At 37.2% G+C, this 16,040-nt stretch overlaps 1 protein-coding gene across 2 annotated transcripts in view; it reads right to left on the reverse strand.

Moving 5' to 3' along the window:
* Positions 1-1,298: 1,298 nt before the first annotated feature.
* Positions 1,299-16,040, reverse strand: part of CUTC (cutC copper transporter) — a 25,408-nt gene continuing 10,666 nt past the window's right edge. Inside the window, exons 4-10 of one of the 2 annotated variants that reach the window (XM_017531284.2) lie at positions 14,503-14,712; positions 13,800-13,835; positions 10,950-11,083; positions 7,328-7,355; positions 5,022-5,078; positions 2,782-2,887; positions 1,299-1,800 (exon numbers count right to left, since the gene is read on the reverse strand). In XM_017531284.2, coding sequence (XP_017386773.1) covers positions 1,686-1,800; positions 2,782-2,887; positions 5,022-5,078; positions 7,328-7,355; positions 10,950-11,083; positions 13,800-13,835; positions 14,503-14,712 — 686 coding nt within the window. In that variant the 3' untranslated portion in view covers positions 1,299-1,685. The remainder of the gene's footprint in view (positions 1,801-2,781; positions 2,888-5,021; positions 5,079-7,327; positions 7,356-10,949; positions 11,084-13,799; positions 13,836-14,502; positions 14,713-16,040) is intronic. The other variant, XM_017531286.2, reaches the window with a different exon arrangement.

Raw genomic sequence — 16,040 nt, forward strand, 5'->3', positions numbered from 1 at the left:
GATGTATTCCTTAATGCTACACATTTTAAGCAAAATAAGTTCACATTAAATCCATTTTATATCACTTGTTTACTCCTTTAGCTTTAACTATGACAATTCCTTTAACCATGACTTTCTCCCACCTCAGTACCTTATCCTAGGTTCAGTGTTTCTTGACCATTATATCTCAGGAGATTTTTTCCACCACTGCTTTCCCCTAAACCCTCTTCCCTACTGAAATTTTAATACCCTGGATATACTGTGTATTTGTTACGAACTGTATGTATATCTGTGCTTTATACATAAAAAGGGGTTTGGATCATAATCCCCAAAGACACAATCCTGTATGCCACAATCCTGAATGTTGAAATCTTGAAAGATCCAAGTCCCTAAAATCTAGAATAGGCATGGTGGTTCAAGCCTGTAATCTCAGCACGTTGGGAGGCTGAGACAAGTAGATCATATGATGCCAGATTTCCAGACCAGCGTGGCCAACATGGCGAAACCCTGTCTCTACTAAAAATACAAAAAATTAGCAGGGTGTGGCGTCGCATGCCTGTAATCCGAGCTACTCAGGAGGCTAAAGCAGGAGAATCACTTGAACCCGGGAGGTGGAGGCTGCAGTGAGCCAAGGCTGCACCACTGCACTCCAGCCAGGATGACAGAGTGAGACACTGTCTCAAAAATAAATAAATAAATAAAGGCAAGGCTCTTCATATAAACATTCATTAGTACACAATCTGTGCATGTTATTCAGAGGCTTCCTGACCAAGGGGAAGCTCTTTATGCTTCAGTTACTCTCCTAGGATAGAAACAACAGTTCTATTACCAGTGTGTCCTTTGTGTAAAATGAGACTATAAATATGAAAGTGATAGGTACAGGTAGTGATGAACGTTAACATTTGGGACCTGCTCATGGGGAAAAAAATCCATCTTTCCCATCTGTGACTTCAGTCGAAAAAAAGCTGCTACTTTGATAACTTTCCTAACCCCCTCCAGTTTTTACTATAGGTCTCTGTAAATTGTCAGATGGATCTTAAGAGTTAAGCCATTTCTTTCTGATTACAGGAGAAGAAACCTAATGAATGCCAGAGATCACTTCTGTCTTTATAAGTCTAGGAACTTTGATATCCTGCTTCCCAAGTCTGGGAATTTTCACACTGCACCATTTTACTCTGTACCCTTATTATCTTGCCCAAAGCAGCATATCCAACGAGCACATAATAAAAAGAGAAAGTGAAGAAAAAAATAAGACAGCATTTTTCCTTTCATACTTGTAGGCTACAGACTGTATTCAGTGCAAGAATAAGAGACTATACTGTAAGAGTAGAAATTTTTATTTTACCAATGAAAAAGAAAAATTCTGCTACTGAATTGACCCTTAAGTCACACTCTGAATTCATACCATGCAGTTGAATTTTCCCAGTTCATCAATTAATTCCACTGAAAACAAACAAAGCTTCTGTCTATAGAAGTACAGGCCAGCTTTAACCATGATGACAATTGCTGGTAAGACTAAATTAGGAAGTGACTCTCTGTTTCAAATTCTTTTTCTTCTTGGGCACATTCTCCGTGGCCATGTGAAACTTAAAACAAAGATTGTGACTGTCCTGGCCAGAAAAGAAGGTTAAAGCTGTGTCATAGAGAATTGCAGATTATACTTCTACCTTCATCCTGTGATATCCATGTCTCTCAGAGACATCTGGCTAAACCAGGATATTCTTCGCAATAGCATTCAAAGTCCTTACTTTGGTCACATCTGTTACCTTTAGGGAGTATTCCGAGCAAGAAAGTGAGACTCCCATGGCAACAGATAAATTTCTGTAATAGAAATAATAAAGGAATAATCAATCATATGTTATTAAATGAGTCCTCCTACTGCCACTTCATTTTATAGACTATTTCATTATACAAGGGTAGGTCAAGCATGCTAGACTACTATATTCATCCATAATTTTCATTAATTAATTACTTGAAACATATAGTAGCTGAATCCACCAGACAGTATACTTCATTTTATATCTGGAATTGTAAATTCCAAGGCTCTTGCTTTTTTTTTTAAATTTAAATTACAGGTGTACATCACCACACAACAGATAATTTTTTTGTATTTTTAGTAGAGATGGTGTTTTGCCATATTGGCCAGGCTGCTCTCAAACTCCTGACCTCAAGTGATCCACCAGCTTTGGCTTCCCAAAGTGCTGGGATTATAAGCTTGAGCCACCTCACCCAGCCATCTTGCTTCTTTTACACTGTATTTTCTCCAATCATTTATAAACAGAAACATTCAACTACTATTAAATTATAAGAATCCTCTTAAGTATTTAAAAAAATCCCACATAATAGTCACAATTTCTTAAGGTAATATAACTTAAAAATAACTAAAAACAGAGAACAAATATGAAGGAAAACTAAGTATTAAAGGTAGGAGGGAGAAAAATAACTATGACTCTTCCATCCTTACACCATAGTTATTAACTTTGCTACAGGAAATCATACACAAATGGGCACATGTGCATAGCTGACTCATTCGAAGCTCAACTGTGGAATTTGTTTATTATAACTGGTCTAAGTTCAGCAATGCCTTTACAATGCAAGGTTCAACTATGTTCAAAAGAGTTTGTTTCTTTAAGACAGGACAAGAGCCATATCAGAAATGTTTTTCAACTACAAAAACAACTACAGTACTTATGTAGTAGTCACAACATTCCATTGATTAATAATGTCACCATCTTTTCCTATTTCAGAGAAGGTAAAAATTAATTTCATTCTTCTTATTGGAATCACAGAATACATTTTTACCGAAACTTCATTCCTGAGTCTCTAGCAGACCGAGCAGAACAGTGGAATTCTGTAGCACCTGAACCCTCAAGGATCCTTTGTAGATTTTTGTCTGTTATACCACCTCCTGTTGGAAAGAATAAGTAACACATTAAGTAAAACAGAATTTTGTATAACATTTAATGAATAATGATTGCTTGCTTTACTTGGAATCAACTGAATTTCCTCATTGATTCAAAAATTAGTCTCTCCCTATCAAGCTGGAATGAGATTAGAAAAGTGATAAAAGAGATATAGACTCTGGGGAAGTACCATTAAGGTTATAGAACATGTATGATAGAATCTTGTCTGTCCATTGGCTAACATAACAATGCTATCCCTGCTCGTCCCTCAATTAAAGCAAAATCAAATTAAAATGAAAGGTAAGTACAGGTTTGAGGAAAAAAATCTACAAAAGCACAACCTCAGAGATGCGCCTGAAAGAGAACCTCTAAGGTTCTGTCTCTAGCCCAGGATTTAAAGAGTACACTGACTTCACTGGGAACAGAAAAATGCAAGGTATTATACAGGTTATGAGTTATAATATCAGCTTCATACTTTATTTCACAGAAGAATCTGATTCTACTTTATTAAAACTGTACCACCAAATATTTTATGATGACATTTGTTTTGATGAACAATCTTTTAAATATTTATATATAAAGAATCATATTCTGAATTGGTGTCAGATTATAAATACGAAATTAGTTTACTCATCTTTATATCCTTATCTCACTACAGGATGTATTCAATATTTTAAATATATGTACTTTGTATCTCAAGCTTTAAAGTTGCTGAAATAACCTATCTTTACATACTCTTTGAGACTCATTAACTTGTCTTTTTTTCCTTAGCGGTACAGTAATATCACTCAGCCTTAAGAAATAGAAAAAAGGCTGGGTGTGGTGGCTCACATCTGTAATCCCAACACTTTGGGAGGTGAAGTGGGAGGATCACTTGAGCTCAAGAGTTCAACGCCAGCCTGGGCAACATGGTGAAACCCCATCTCTCTAAAAACCTACAAAAATTAGCTGAATGTGGTGGTGGGCACTTGTAGACCCAGCAACTCAAGAGGCTAAGGCCGGAGGATCACTTGAGCCTGGGAGGCAGAGGTTGTAGTAAGCTGAGATGGCACCACTGCACTGTAGCCTGGGTGACAGAATGAGATCCTGTCTCCAAAAATAGAAAAAAAAAAAGAAAGAAATAGAAAACACAAAAGCTGAGTAGATTTAGACTGAAATCTTGACTTTATCACTGTAGCTCTTCACAGCTATGTGATCTCAGATAAACTACTTAAATCCACTAACCTCAACATTTTTGCCAATAAAAGAGGGGTAATACTGCCTACCTCATAAGCCTATTGTAAGGATTAAGAGATAAATATAGTATTTCCTTCTATTCCTTCTAACAAATAGCAAAACATCTGGCCACTGAAACACATGTTGCTCAGTTAGCAACTTAAGTACATAGGTAATACATTTTTTATTTTTTTATTTTTTTTATTTTTATTTTTTTTCTGAGATGGAGTTTCGCTGTTGTTACCCAGGCTGGAGTGCAATGGCGCGATCTTGGCTCACTGCAACCTCCGTCCCCTGGGTTCAGGCAATTCTCCTGCCTCAGCCTCCTGAGTAGCTGAGATTACAGGCAAGCGTCACCATGCCCAGATAGTTTTTTGTATTTTTAGTAGAGATGGGGTTTCACCATGTTGACCAGGATGGTCTCGATCTATTGACCTCGTGATGCACCCGCCTCGGCCTCCCAAAGTGCTGGGATTACAGGCGTGAGCCACCGCGCCCGGCCAGGTAATATATTTTTCCAGACACAGACTAACACATTAAAAAGAACCCCACAGAGCTAGTTTAATATTCTTCTCTTTATAGATGAAGAAACCAGAGCTTAAGTATGTTGTAGGCTTCATTATGGAAGTTCCTAGAGGGTAACTACCTCTTTATATTTCCCAGTGATGAATACTTATTAAGCATTCAGAATGACTTACCTAGGAGTTTTTACTTGCTGGTATTTATTCACATGAAATTCTAATAAATTTGTTTATAAGTCTATTCTGTGAGCTCCCCAAGTAGGACTGATTATTTAATTTCTGTTTTCATATCTGTTACACAATTAGTATATAATATACATAATTGTCATATAATTAACATTTGCTTGGTAAGGTTTGTTAAAGAAATTAAGCACAAATATTTTTGTATGTAATATCTTCTGACCTGAGTCAGCTTCTTGAGAAAGTAGTTTCTTGTGTAGCTTTGCATCCCAGGTAATGCCTTGCACACAGCAGGTAACAATTGCTTATTAAACAAAGGTACTCAATGTCAACAATTGTCTAAGTATTATTTGTCAATACTATATACATTTTGTGCTAAATGGAAAAGTATCAACACTCAGAAAGTCTCTTTAACACTCCTTGATAAACCAAAAAGGACCTTAATTTGACAGATAACATATACTTTCTATCTGTGCCTGTTTTAAGGACTTGCTACAGGTCAAGGGCTTCCTCAATATCTGACAATACCCCTTTACATGGCCTTTTTATTTTTATTTTTCTGACACAGGGGCTCGCTCTGTTGCCCAGGCTGGAGTATAGCAGTATGATCATAGCTCACTACAGCCTTGACTTCAGGGCTCAAGCTATCCTCCCACCTCAGCCAACACAGTAGCTGGTACTACAGCAGCACACTACCATGCGCAACTCATTTTTTTACTTTTTTATAAAGAAGGTATCTCATTATATTGCCCAGGTTCATGGCCTCTTTTTAAAAGTTACTCTTTATCTAAGTGTCACTATTTTGAACCCTGGTCAGTCTTGGCATCATTAGTAGTGAGATGATCAGAGACTGAATACTTTCTGATGTGATGTCATATAAGTATGCAGAATCACCCACAAGGTATTCTTATTAAAAATGTTTAAGCTATGATTTAACTTATTCAAACCTTATGATTTAACTATTAGTTTATAGGATATACAGAGGCACGAGGAACAAGCTAAACAATATCAAGAGGAAACAATCTGATAAACTCAGAAAGCAGGACATTTTACAGGGTAAGTAGTCCAAACTTTTCATTTGATTTTATTCTGAGATGGAGTCTTGCTCTGTCGCCCAGGCTAGAGTGCAACGGTGCAATCTCTGCCTACTGCAACATCCACCTCCCTGGTTCAGGCCATCCTCATGCCTCAGCCTCCCAAGTAGTTGGGATTACAGGCACACGCCACCATGCCTGGCTAATATTTGTATTTTTAGTAGAGACAGGGTTTCACCATGTTGGCCAGGCTGGTCTTGAACTCCTGACCTCAGGTGATCTACCTGCCTTGGGCTCCCAAATTGCTGGTGTGAGTCACTGGGCCCAGCTCAAACTTTGTAAATGCAACTTTTTTAAAAGCAAGAAAAATAAAAGGAAAACCATCTATATTAAAGATATTTTAAAATACAATAGAGCTGGGTGTGGCAGTGTGCAACTAGTCCCAGCTACTTGGGAGGCTGAGATAGAAGGATCACTTGAGGCTAAGAGTTCAAGTTCAGCCTGGCCAACATAGTAAGACCTCATCTCTAAAAACAAACAAAAGATAACCAAAAATGTAACGCTTGTTCCTTGACTGGATCCTAGTTTGAACATATCAGCTATAAAAACCATTGTGGGGACAACTGGAGAAAGTTGAGTATTAAATGTTTGATAGGTGTGACAATGGACTTGTGGTTATCATAAAATCCCACCCTTTTTAGAGATGTATAAAGATAAAATGTCATGATGCTTTCAATTTAACTTTCATAAAATACCTCAGGATAGAAAAAGATGGGACAAATTTAGCAAAATGTTAAATCTAGGGAACAAGCATATGAGTATTCATAATGCTATTTTCTACTTTTTTGTATGTTTGAGAAACTTAATAAAAAGAAAAATTAAGATCATCTTTATATTTGTCTCACTCTTCTAGGTTGTATTGTTTAATTCTAATTCTTTAGAAAACTGCTCCAACTGTTCATTTCTAGTTAGCCATTATGAACTTAACTAATCTTACGGTTATCATCAGGATCATATTCAATTCTGGTTACAAGAAATAATTTGGCAATCAGAGATTTTCAGGAACTGAGAGAGTATTATATTTTACCTAAGAATGTTGCCTAAACTTTTGCTTAAACCTGTTCATTAGGACATTTGTCTCAAACACAGTATAGCAGCATCAAATTTGATGTGCCTCACCAGAGACGAACATCTAAATTCATAAAATTCTATATAATGGGAGAGCAAACATGGAAAAACCTCAATCTCTATCTACTTCCTTATTTGCTCCTCTTTGAGCTAATCCCTATTAGAATATTTTCCTTCTTATCTAAATTTTTAAATTCAAGCACAGGTCTCCTAGTCTTAAGTATTTTAATCAGACTATATATTCTCTCTGAAGATCATGTACTAATATATAATGTACTAATACTCTCTCTCACATTTTCCTGCCTCGTTTGCTCTTCTTCCACTACAGTTCAGTGTTATGCTAGTGAATTGATAGATAAATAAATACCTGGCATTACCACAATCCTGCCTTTTGCCTGAAAAAAGAAAAAAAAAGTAAATTTTAATATCTTTCTCTTGAATGGGATAATAAGGCAGTGAGAATAGAAACATGAGTCAGAATATATTAAATTTTGAAAATTACTGTAAATGCTTAATTTTCACTAGATCTTCTCTATTCCTTTGGGATCTTGGACAAGTAAAATGTCCAGCATAATAAATTTGTCTCTAGAAAGTTATCTTTTCAAAAAGTCATTTTCCCCCTGTAAGCGCCATTTCTCCCTTCCCTTCACCTATTAAAATGGTATATGAGCCCCCAATTCTAAATCATATTTCTTTGTGAACTTCTGTATGTACTGATATATATATGTACTTATGTATATGATAAAATCTGTTTTTGCTCCTGCTAATCTGTCTTCAGTCAGTGCAGGCCCCAAATAACAAACCCTGAGGATAGAAGAAAAGTTTTTCCTCCCTGACATGGTGAATAAGAGAAAGTTCCTACTCACATGGAGCTTACACATTCAAGGTAGACGAGACAATGCACAGGTATACTTATACAATAAAATTCCAGGTAGCGATAACAAGGAAAAAATAAAGCAAGGTAATGAAGGCGAGTGAAAAAGGGGAGTGGCTATTTCATAGAACTTAATAATTGTTAGAGAAATAAATGGAACAAGGATGCTTCATATTCTCAAATGGTATGAACAAAGCATCCATAAAACAAAACACTGACTACCTAAAAAGCTGAAATCACTTCAGAATGAGAAAAAGTCACATTTGCCTGTTTCTTCCAAATCAAGGCTTTCCAAAACATAGAGAAATAATATTTTTAAAGAAATAACTTTTGGCTGGGCGCAGTGGCTCACGCTTGTAATCCCAGCACTTTGGAAGGCCGAGGTGGTTGGATCACGAGGTCAAGATATTGAGACCATCCTGGCCAACATGGTGAAACCCATCTCTACTAAAAAAAAAAAAATACAAAAAATAGCCGGGCGTGGTGGCACGTGCCTGTGGTCCCAGCTACTTGGGAGGCTGAGGCGGAAGAATCTCTTGAACCCAGGAAGCAGAGGTTGCAGTGAGCCGAGATTGCGCCACTGTACTCCAGCCTGGGCAACAGAGCAAGACTCCGTCGCAAAAAAAAAAAAAAAAAAGAAATTCTATCACTTCTTTTTGCCTTCCACACAAGATTATTTAGAAGTATATGCTTACCTAAGACTAGCAAAGTGATTTAATAACAGAGCAATTACTAAGTGTCAGATGTAATAATATAGAACAATTACTAAGTGCTATAATCTGAAGAAATTCCTCCTAGTTATTCTAGGAGGTAGGTGCCATTATTATCCTAACTGCAGAAAAGCAAGTTGAGGTTTAGGATGGTCAGGTAATGTATCCATGGTCACTACTAAGTGTCAAAGCCAGGGCTTAAACACAGATTGTCTAACCACAAAGCCTATGCTTTAACTAGTATGTTACACTGCCAGGTAGTTACTTCAGTAAAGTTAATGTATGAGAATATTTGAGTAGCTCTTCCTACTAACCAATGATTAACATACAAATAACACATACACACACACACACACACACAGAGTGAACTATGGCAATTATATCTTATTCTTTACTCCTTAGTGAGTAACCTATTAAAACTGGAAAACTAATTCATCAACTCTTCTAAAACACATTAGGCCTTCCAGCTGCACCAGGAAAATAAACACTTTAGTAAGGTTTTCAAGGCTCTAGATATCATTATCTCCACATTCAATATTCTGTCCATTCCTCAGTATTTTAAGTTATGCTTGCTTTTGTTTATAGCCTTTGCTTATACTATTCCTTCTATATGAAACAATTCCACCAACACCCGCCTCCCCACTTCACCCTCACTCCCCACTGCCCCAACTTTTACACAGATAACTCTCAAACATCCTTCAAATGAGGGTAACACTGCAGTCTGAATATCTTTTCTTCTGGTAAGCTTCGTCTAATTATTGCCAACCTTCATTTCCCTAAATTTGAGGGTAATTCCTCTCCAATGTACTCCTACAGTACCTTTTAAAAATAGAGCTGTATTAAAATTGCCTGCTCTATTAGAAGTGCCTGTTCTGCACTAAATGGTAAGAGCAGTGACTACACACAGGCACTTGCCCCTTGGTTACTACCACAGTACCAATGTCCTGCATCTAATATACATTTAATAAATGTTTGTCAAACCGTTATAACCCAGAATAGCAAAGTCACGTCGGCTCTTCAGGAGAAATTTCTGAAAATTATTTTCATGGCTATAGAAAAGTGAAAATAACAAGATGTCTACACAGGAACATTAATACTGTTATTTATAAGAGCAGCAATACAATGAAATAGTATACAGCAATGAAGATGAATGAAATATAGTCACATTCAACAGCATGGATAATTCCCACTGGTTTGTATTGAGCCAAGGAAGCTAGACATAAATACTACATATGATTTTATTTAAATTAAATAAAATTCAAAAACTGGCAAGTCTAATCTATGATAGTATTAATCAGGAAAGTGGCTATTTTGGGGGACTAGGGAGGCATAGTTTTGCAAGACAGAAGAGGCAGGCCTTCAGAGGTGCTAGTAATGTTTTCTTTCTTGACCTTCATGGGAAAGAATATTAAAAGGTATGTTTGCTTCCTGATAATCCAAAAAAAAAAATAGCAGCAATAATAGAACCTAACATTATTAAGACCTACTATATACCAACCACTGTGCTAAGCCTCCTACATATCTCATCTCTAGCAATCTTCTGAGAAACTCTACAAAAGAAGTATTAAACTCATCTCAGTTTCACACAGGGGAAACAGAGGCTTAAAGATTAACCTACTCAACATCACATAGCAAGTGTCAAACCTGAGTCTCAAACACATGACTCCTATCTCAAAGTCTATATTCACTAATTTATAATGCTTCTGGACTGATGTCAGAAAAACATAGACATACTATAATTACAAAGTCATCCTCTGAGTGCTCTACAAATGATGCCAGCTCACCAGGAGAACTCATAAAAGAGAAACATATATTTCCTTCTATATTGACAGATAGGAAGAAATAAGATTATAATTTTGGTTTTGGAATTTATCTCCAGATGATAATTTCATATGGGATCCCCCGAATATACATGGGCTGTATAATGAAATATTGAAATTCCCTGAATATACATGGGCTGTATAATGAAAAGATGTGGCTTAAAACTGCAATGCTGGCTGGGTGCAGTGGCTCATGCCTGTAATCTCAGCACTTTGGGAGGCTGAGACTGGCAGATGGCTTGAGCCCAAGCGTTCAAGACCAGCCTGGGCAACATAGCAAGACTTTGTATCTAAACTAAGAAATGAAACTGTAATGCCAATGGGAGAGGAAAGGTAAAATCTGCTCTGCTTATCCAAGTTAGATCAGATCTCTAGGCACTATTGATGTGTAATTTGATAATAAAAGCCTTGATGATTAAAAAGGCTCATGTGAAAGAAGTAAGAATGATATACATTATTGCCTGCTTGCTCTTTCCTACAGAGTAATCACAAGGTCAGTAATATACAGTTTTACAAACTGGCTAAACAGAATGTCAAGAGTAACTACAACAGAGTCTTAGAGGAAAAAAGAGAAATTCCATGTACCTGCTCTATGAGTCGCTTTATTAGGGGTAGCCCTTCTAATGCTGAGCTGTCACATCCACTGGTTAACACTCGTTCAAATCCCAAGGTTAAGAGGGTCTCCAGAGCTGCCATTGGATCATGAACCATGTCAAAGGCTGAAATAAATAAAATTGATGTGAATTTTGAACAGATATCCTTTAATGCACTGCTTCCCAAAATGTAGCATACATGCAGTGGCAGGCAGGACCTAGCTTGTGTGGCTTACAAAGGCCAATTATTAAACACTCAATAATTCTGTAAGTCAGATTGTTAATCCACTGGCAGCCTGAAATTAGTGAAGGTAGGGCCAGGTGTGGTGGCGCATGCCTATAATCCTGGCACTTTGGGAGGTGGGCAGATCACTTGAGCCCAAGAGTTTGAGACCAGCCTGGGCAACATGGCAAGACCCCATATCCACAATACAAAAATCAGCCGGGCATGGTGCTGTGCATCTATAGTCCCAGCTACTTGAGAGGCTGAGATGGGAGGATCACTCAAGCCTAGGGAGTTGAGGTTGCAGTGGGCTGAGACTGCACCATTGTACCCAAGCCTGGACGACAGAGCAAGACCCTGTCTCAAAAGAAAAACAAAAATTTAATTAATTTTAAAATATTAGTGAAGGTAGAGTATTTAAACCACAGAAATTTAAAAATGCTACAAATCAGGGCTCTTTTTTCTAAGAGCCAGTTTATCAGCACACCACAGTCTGCATACCACCACTGTGCATGTAAATAATGGTACACGTTTAAAGAGGTATATTTACTTAAATGCAGATAAGAAATGAAAAGTTTTCAATTTACAGTAGTTATAAAAGTTTCTATTGAAAACAACTTAAGATTTTTTTCACATTTTTTTAGGCTCAGGGGTACAAGCATAGGTTTGTTATACAGGTAAACCCATGTCTTGGGAGTTTGTTGTACAGATTATTTCATCACCCAGGTATTACACCTAGTACCCATTTAGTTATTATTCCTGATCCTCTCTGTCCACCCACCCTCCACCCTCAGAAAGGCCCTAGTGTGTGTTGTCCCACTCTATGTGTCCATGTGTTCTCACCATTTAGCTCCCACTTATAAGTCAGAACATGTGGTATTTGGTTTTCTGTTCTTGTGTTCATTTACTAAGAATAATGGTCTCGAGCTCCATTTATGCCTCTGCAAAGGACATGATCTTGTTCTTTTTTATGGGTGCATACTTAAGATTTTATTTAAAGAAAATCATTAAATAAATGTGCACAGGTAGCACTCATATATGGTAAAATTTTAAATGCATAAGGATAGTTGTTTTCAACAGACTATATGAAGTTTCAATTCCATCCTACTAAAGACTTCTACCCTCCTCAGAGCCCTCAAAGAGTAAAGTGGTACCAGGAAACTGAAAACAAAAAACCCACATCTGCTTTGGTTCTCACGCTGCTACATAATATAGAAGTTCTAACCTGTGGTGGATTAGGTGGTAGTGGTCCTCTAAATGAAGTAGACCCCTTCATTTCACCCTTTAATGTAGGCAACTAAATCTACCACAGAGGATCCACCTGTTTTGGTGGCAGCGCCTTCTCACCACTATAACAATATTATGCTATCTCATTAAATACATGAGTGAAAAAAATGTGGAACCCAAAAATTCTACAAATTTTGAAAATAGGAAAATATTTTTGCTAAACCTATTGGAATAAAGAAACGAATAGAAATTTGAAGTAAAAAAATTTTTTTTGGCTGTAGACTTCTTTTCACGTGCAATGGCAGTGCTCTCTGAAGGCAAAATAGACACTTGTTCTTCCATTTAACCAAGAAGTGGCCAAAGAGCATAGAAATCATAATGACCTGATTTTTTGGCTGGGTGCGGTGGCTCACACCTGTAATCCCAGCACTTTGGGAGGCCAAAGCAGGTGGATCATGAGGTCAGGAGTTCAAGACCAGCCTGGCCAAGATGGTGAAACTCTGTCTCTACTAAAAATACAAAAATTAGCCAGGTGTAGTGGCAGGCACCTATAATTCCAGCTATTAGGGAGGCTGAGGCAGAGAACTGCTTGAAGCCAGGAGGCGGAGATTGCAGTAAGCCAAGATTGTGCCACTGCACTACAGCCTGGGCAACAGAGCAAGATTGCATCTCAAAAAAAAAAAAAAAAGAAAAGAAATTATAACTAACTGGTTTTTTTATAGGAAATATTTCTTTATAAGAAACTGTCACATTAAAAAATCATTGTGATGCAGATAAGCTATAACGAAAAACAATTTGTATACCATAGTGGACATCTGTTGACTACATAGTCAATATTAGACAGCATCTGTTTCTCCTTTCTCCCTTCCTAATAATACCCAATTTTTCTCCAGATCCCCAACTTTCTCTTCCCTTAGGAAGTTTCTATCTGTGAAACTTCACCTCAGTGCTAACCCCAGGGATAGTTTTGCCTGGCTTAAGATAGGCAGTACATTTCATTTCACCAGCGACAACAATTTATTCTTTTGGGGTTGTACATGACCTAACACAATCTTAGTTAAAATGAATCTCAGGATTCTTGCTTGGAATGCTATGATAGGATTCTTGCTTGGAATGCTTGCTTCAACGCACTTGAAGGCAATACTTATTCCATCCCTCTCTCTATTACATCCCACCACTACCAACATCTTTTAACAACTTTTCATAACCAAGGCTTCAAATTTTCTAGAGACTGCACATCTCTCTTTTTATATCTTCTAGTCCCAGAATCTAAAAAACCAGTTGGTAACCTTGGAACACTACAGAATTGTGTTCCATAAAAATGTTGTGGCAGTTGTTGACATTAGAAAACTAACACTGTTCAACAGAACTTCTAAAATGAAAATGACTCACCTCGGTGGAAAGTGACAGGCAGAGGACGGCAAATAGCTATAAAAAGAAAGTCACATAACAACATGAAGAGGTCACCACTGACTACTACATACAGAATTCTCCATGTTAGCTGAAACTTTTTAATACCTTCTCCTAACAAGACAGTAAACTAACATAATAACAAAATGGCAGCCTTAAAAATTCAAATGTCTTATCTTTCCACAAATCTCTGATTTTTACATAAAAAATGGTTATGCCTTAGCACCAAATGAAAATCATTTAAACTGACAACCATAAGGATAGCATTACATCTATTACTTGCCCCTCTGAGGACACTTAAGAAATACTTTGGCCTAGTAATATAGGTAGTTTGCTTCTGTCCCCTTCACATCTTCCAACTTGGTGGTCCATCCTCATCAGCTATAATAGCTTTTGAAGTTCTTGGTGCAGTAATTAAAAGAACCATGGTAAATTTCCCTTAAATTTCTATTCTATGAGAACAGTAGCAGAACCTAATCTATAGCAATTAAGGTGAGTTAAGAAGGCTTTGCCATACATACACCCCACCCCAAACCTCTAAATAACTACTGTTTGAAATACTTAGGTTAGTATAAGTGTCTGTAGCTATGACTGCAAAATCAGTTTTGTGATGATGTTTTTCTATATTGGGAGCATAAATACAATTATCATTAGAGGCTTTTAGGTCGTAGATACAAATTCTTACCCATAAGGGACATACACAGCTCTTTGTCAATGTGTCCATCTTCAGTTAATGCCCCAAATACCAAACCATCAGCACCATAAAGCTTGGCAAGACGAATGTCAGCCTTCATCACCTCAATTTCACGATCTGAATACAAAAAATCACCTCCACGTGGCCGAATCATCACAAAAACTGGGATCTGAACACTCTGCTTCACTACTTGAAGGACACCTACAAGAAAAGAAAGCAGACTAAAATTATGTGAGCTAAAAGCTCAAGGAAGCCAATGATATATTATTGGTCATTTATATTAACTCTTGTATATTACCTCCAAAAGAAAAAGGTGGAGTTGACTAAGGAAACCAGAGAAAGATAGCTCTAAAAGGAAGGAGGACACTAAGAAGAAAAATGTATATATGGTAGAAGGTAAGTAATAGCAAAGGGTTAAACAGAACAATTTCGAAAACAGAAGATACTACAATTTAAAAGCACTTGTCAGTTGACTCAACAAAAATCCTTATGACTCAGAACCCTTTTATTGGTATGTGACATTTGAAAGTGTAATAACTGCCAGGCTCAATGTTCTGCCAGTACATTATTCCCCAAGATTCAATTTCTTCTCTCTAATTAATTACAGCTCTATTTAAAACCTGCTAGAGAGATGGTTAAATAGCTTCAAAGTTCATATTCCTTTAATGGACAAAGAGATTGAGCAAAACCTTTTTTTTTTTTTTTTAACAAGATATGTGAAAAGGAGCAAAGTTCTACTTGTGATTTTATGCAGAGAGCTATGCATAAAAGCACCTAACCATGCCATAATATGTGGCTAGCTCATAAACCATCAATAGTATAAGGCTGTGACAAGCTCCATCACTTGTTTACCCAGTATGAATTTCCTTTTTTCTTGCCAAAAGAACCCCAATTTTGCATGGAATAGCAGTTGTCCAACACCAAGCAATGAATTATAGTTGGTGTTACAGAAACAGACTGTACTCAAATTTACAGACATGCTCTAGGGATTTTAGAATGGCTAGAAATGCCCTCTTTTAGTGGGAAGATTCCAAAGGGCTGTTGCAGATACAAACCTTTTACATTAAATTATGCTATTATCTACCTCAGAGTAGCATAGCTTAGGAGACTAAAATTCATATAAGGACTTCTGCTTTTGGCCAAGACAGAGTAACAGTGACTGGATTTACCTTCCCACCTATAATAATAATAATTAAAAATTTAAAAAGACAAAATATATGAAACAGTGGTTTGCAACACTGGACAGTGAAGGGCAATGATCCTTGAAAGTGGTAAACAATGAAGTCAATAAGTCGATTCTGATTGAAGCAATTTACTGCCTTGAGAATTTCTAAGCCAAAGCACAGGGATGGGGGACCTACATGGAGCCAAAAGAATTCCCTGAGTTGGGCCGGGCGTGGTGGCTCAAGCCTGTAATTCCAGCACTTTGGGAGGCCGAGGCGGGTGGATCACGAGGTCAAGAGATCGAGACCATCCTGGTCAACATGGTGAAACCCCGTCTCTACTAAAAATACAAAAAATTAGCTGGG

This window comes from Cebus imitator, unplaced genomic scaffold, assembly GCF_001604975.1.
Source record: "Cebus imitator isolate Cc_AM_T3 unplaced genomic scaffold, Cebus_imitator-1.0 Scaffold71, whole genome shotgun sequence".
NCBI lineage: Eukaryota > Metazoa > Chordata > Mammalia > Primates > Cebidae > Cebus > Cebus imitator.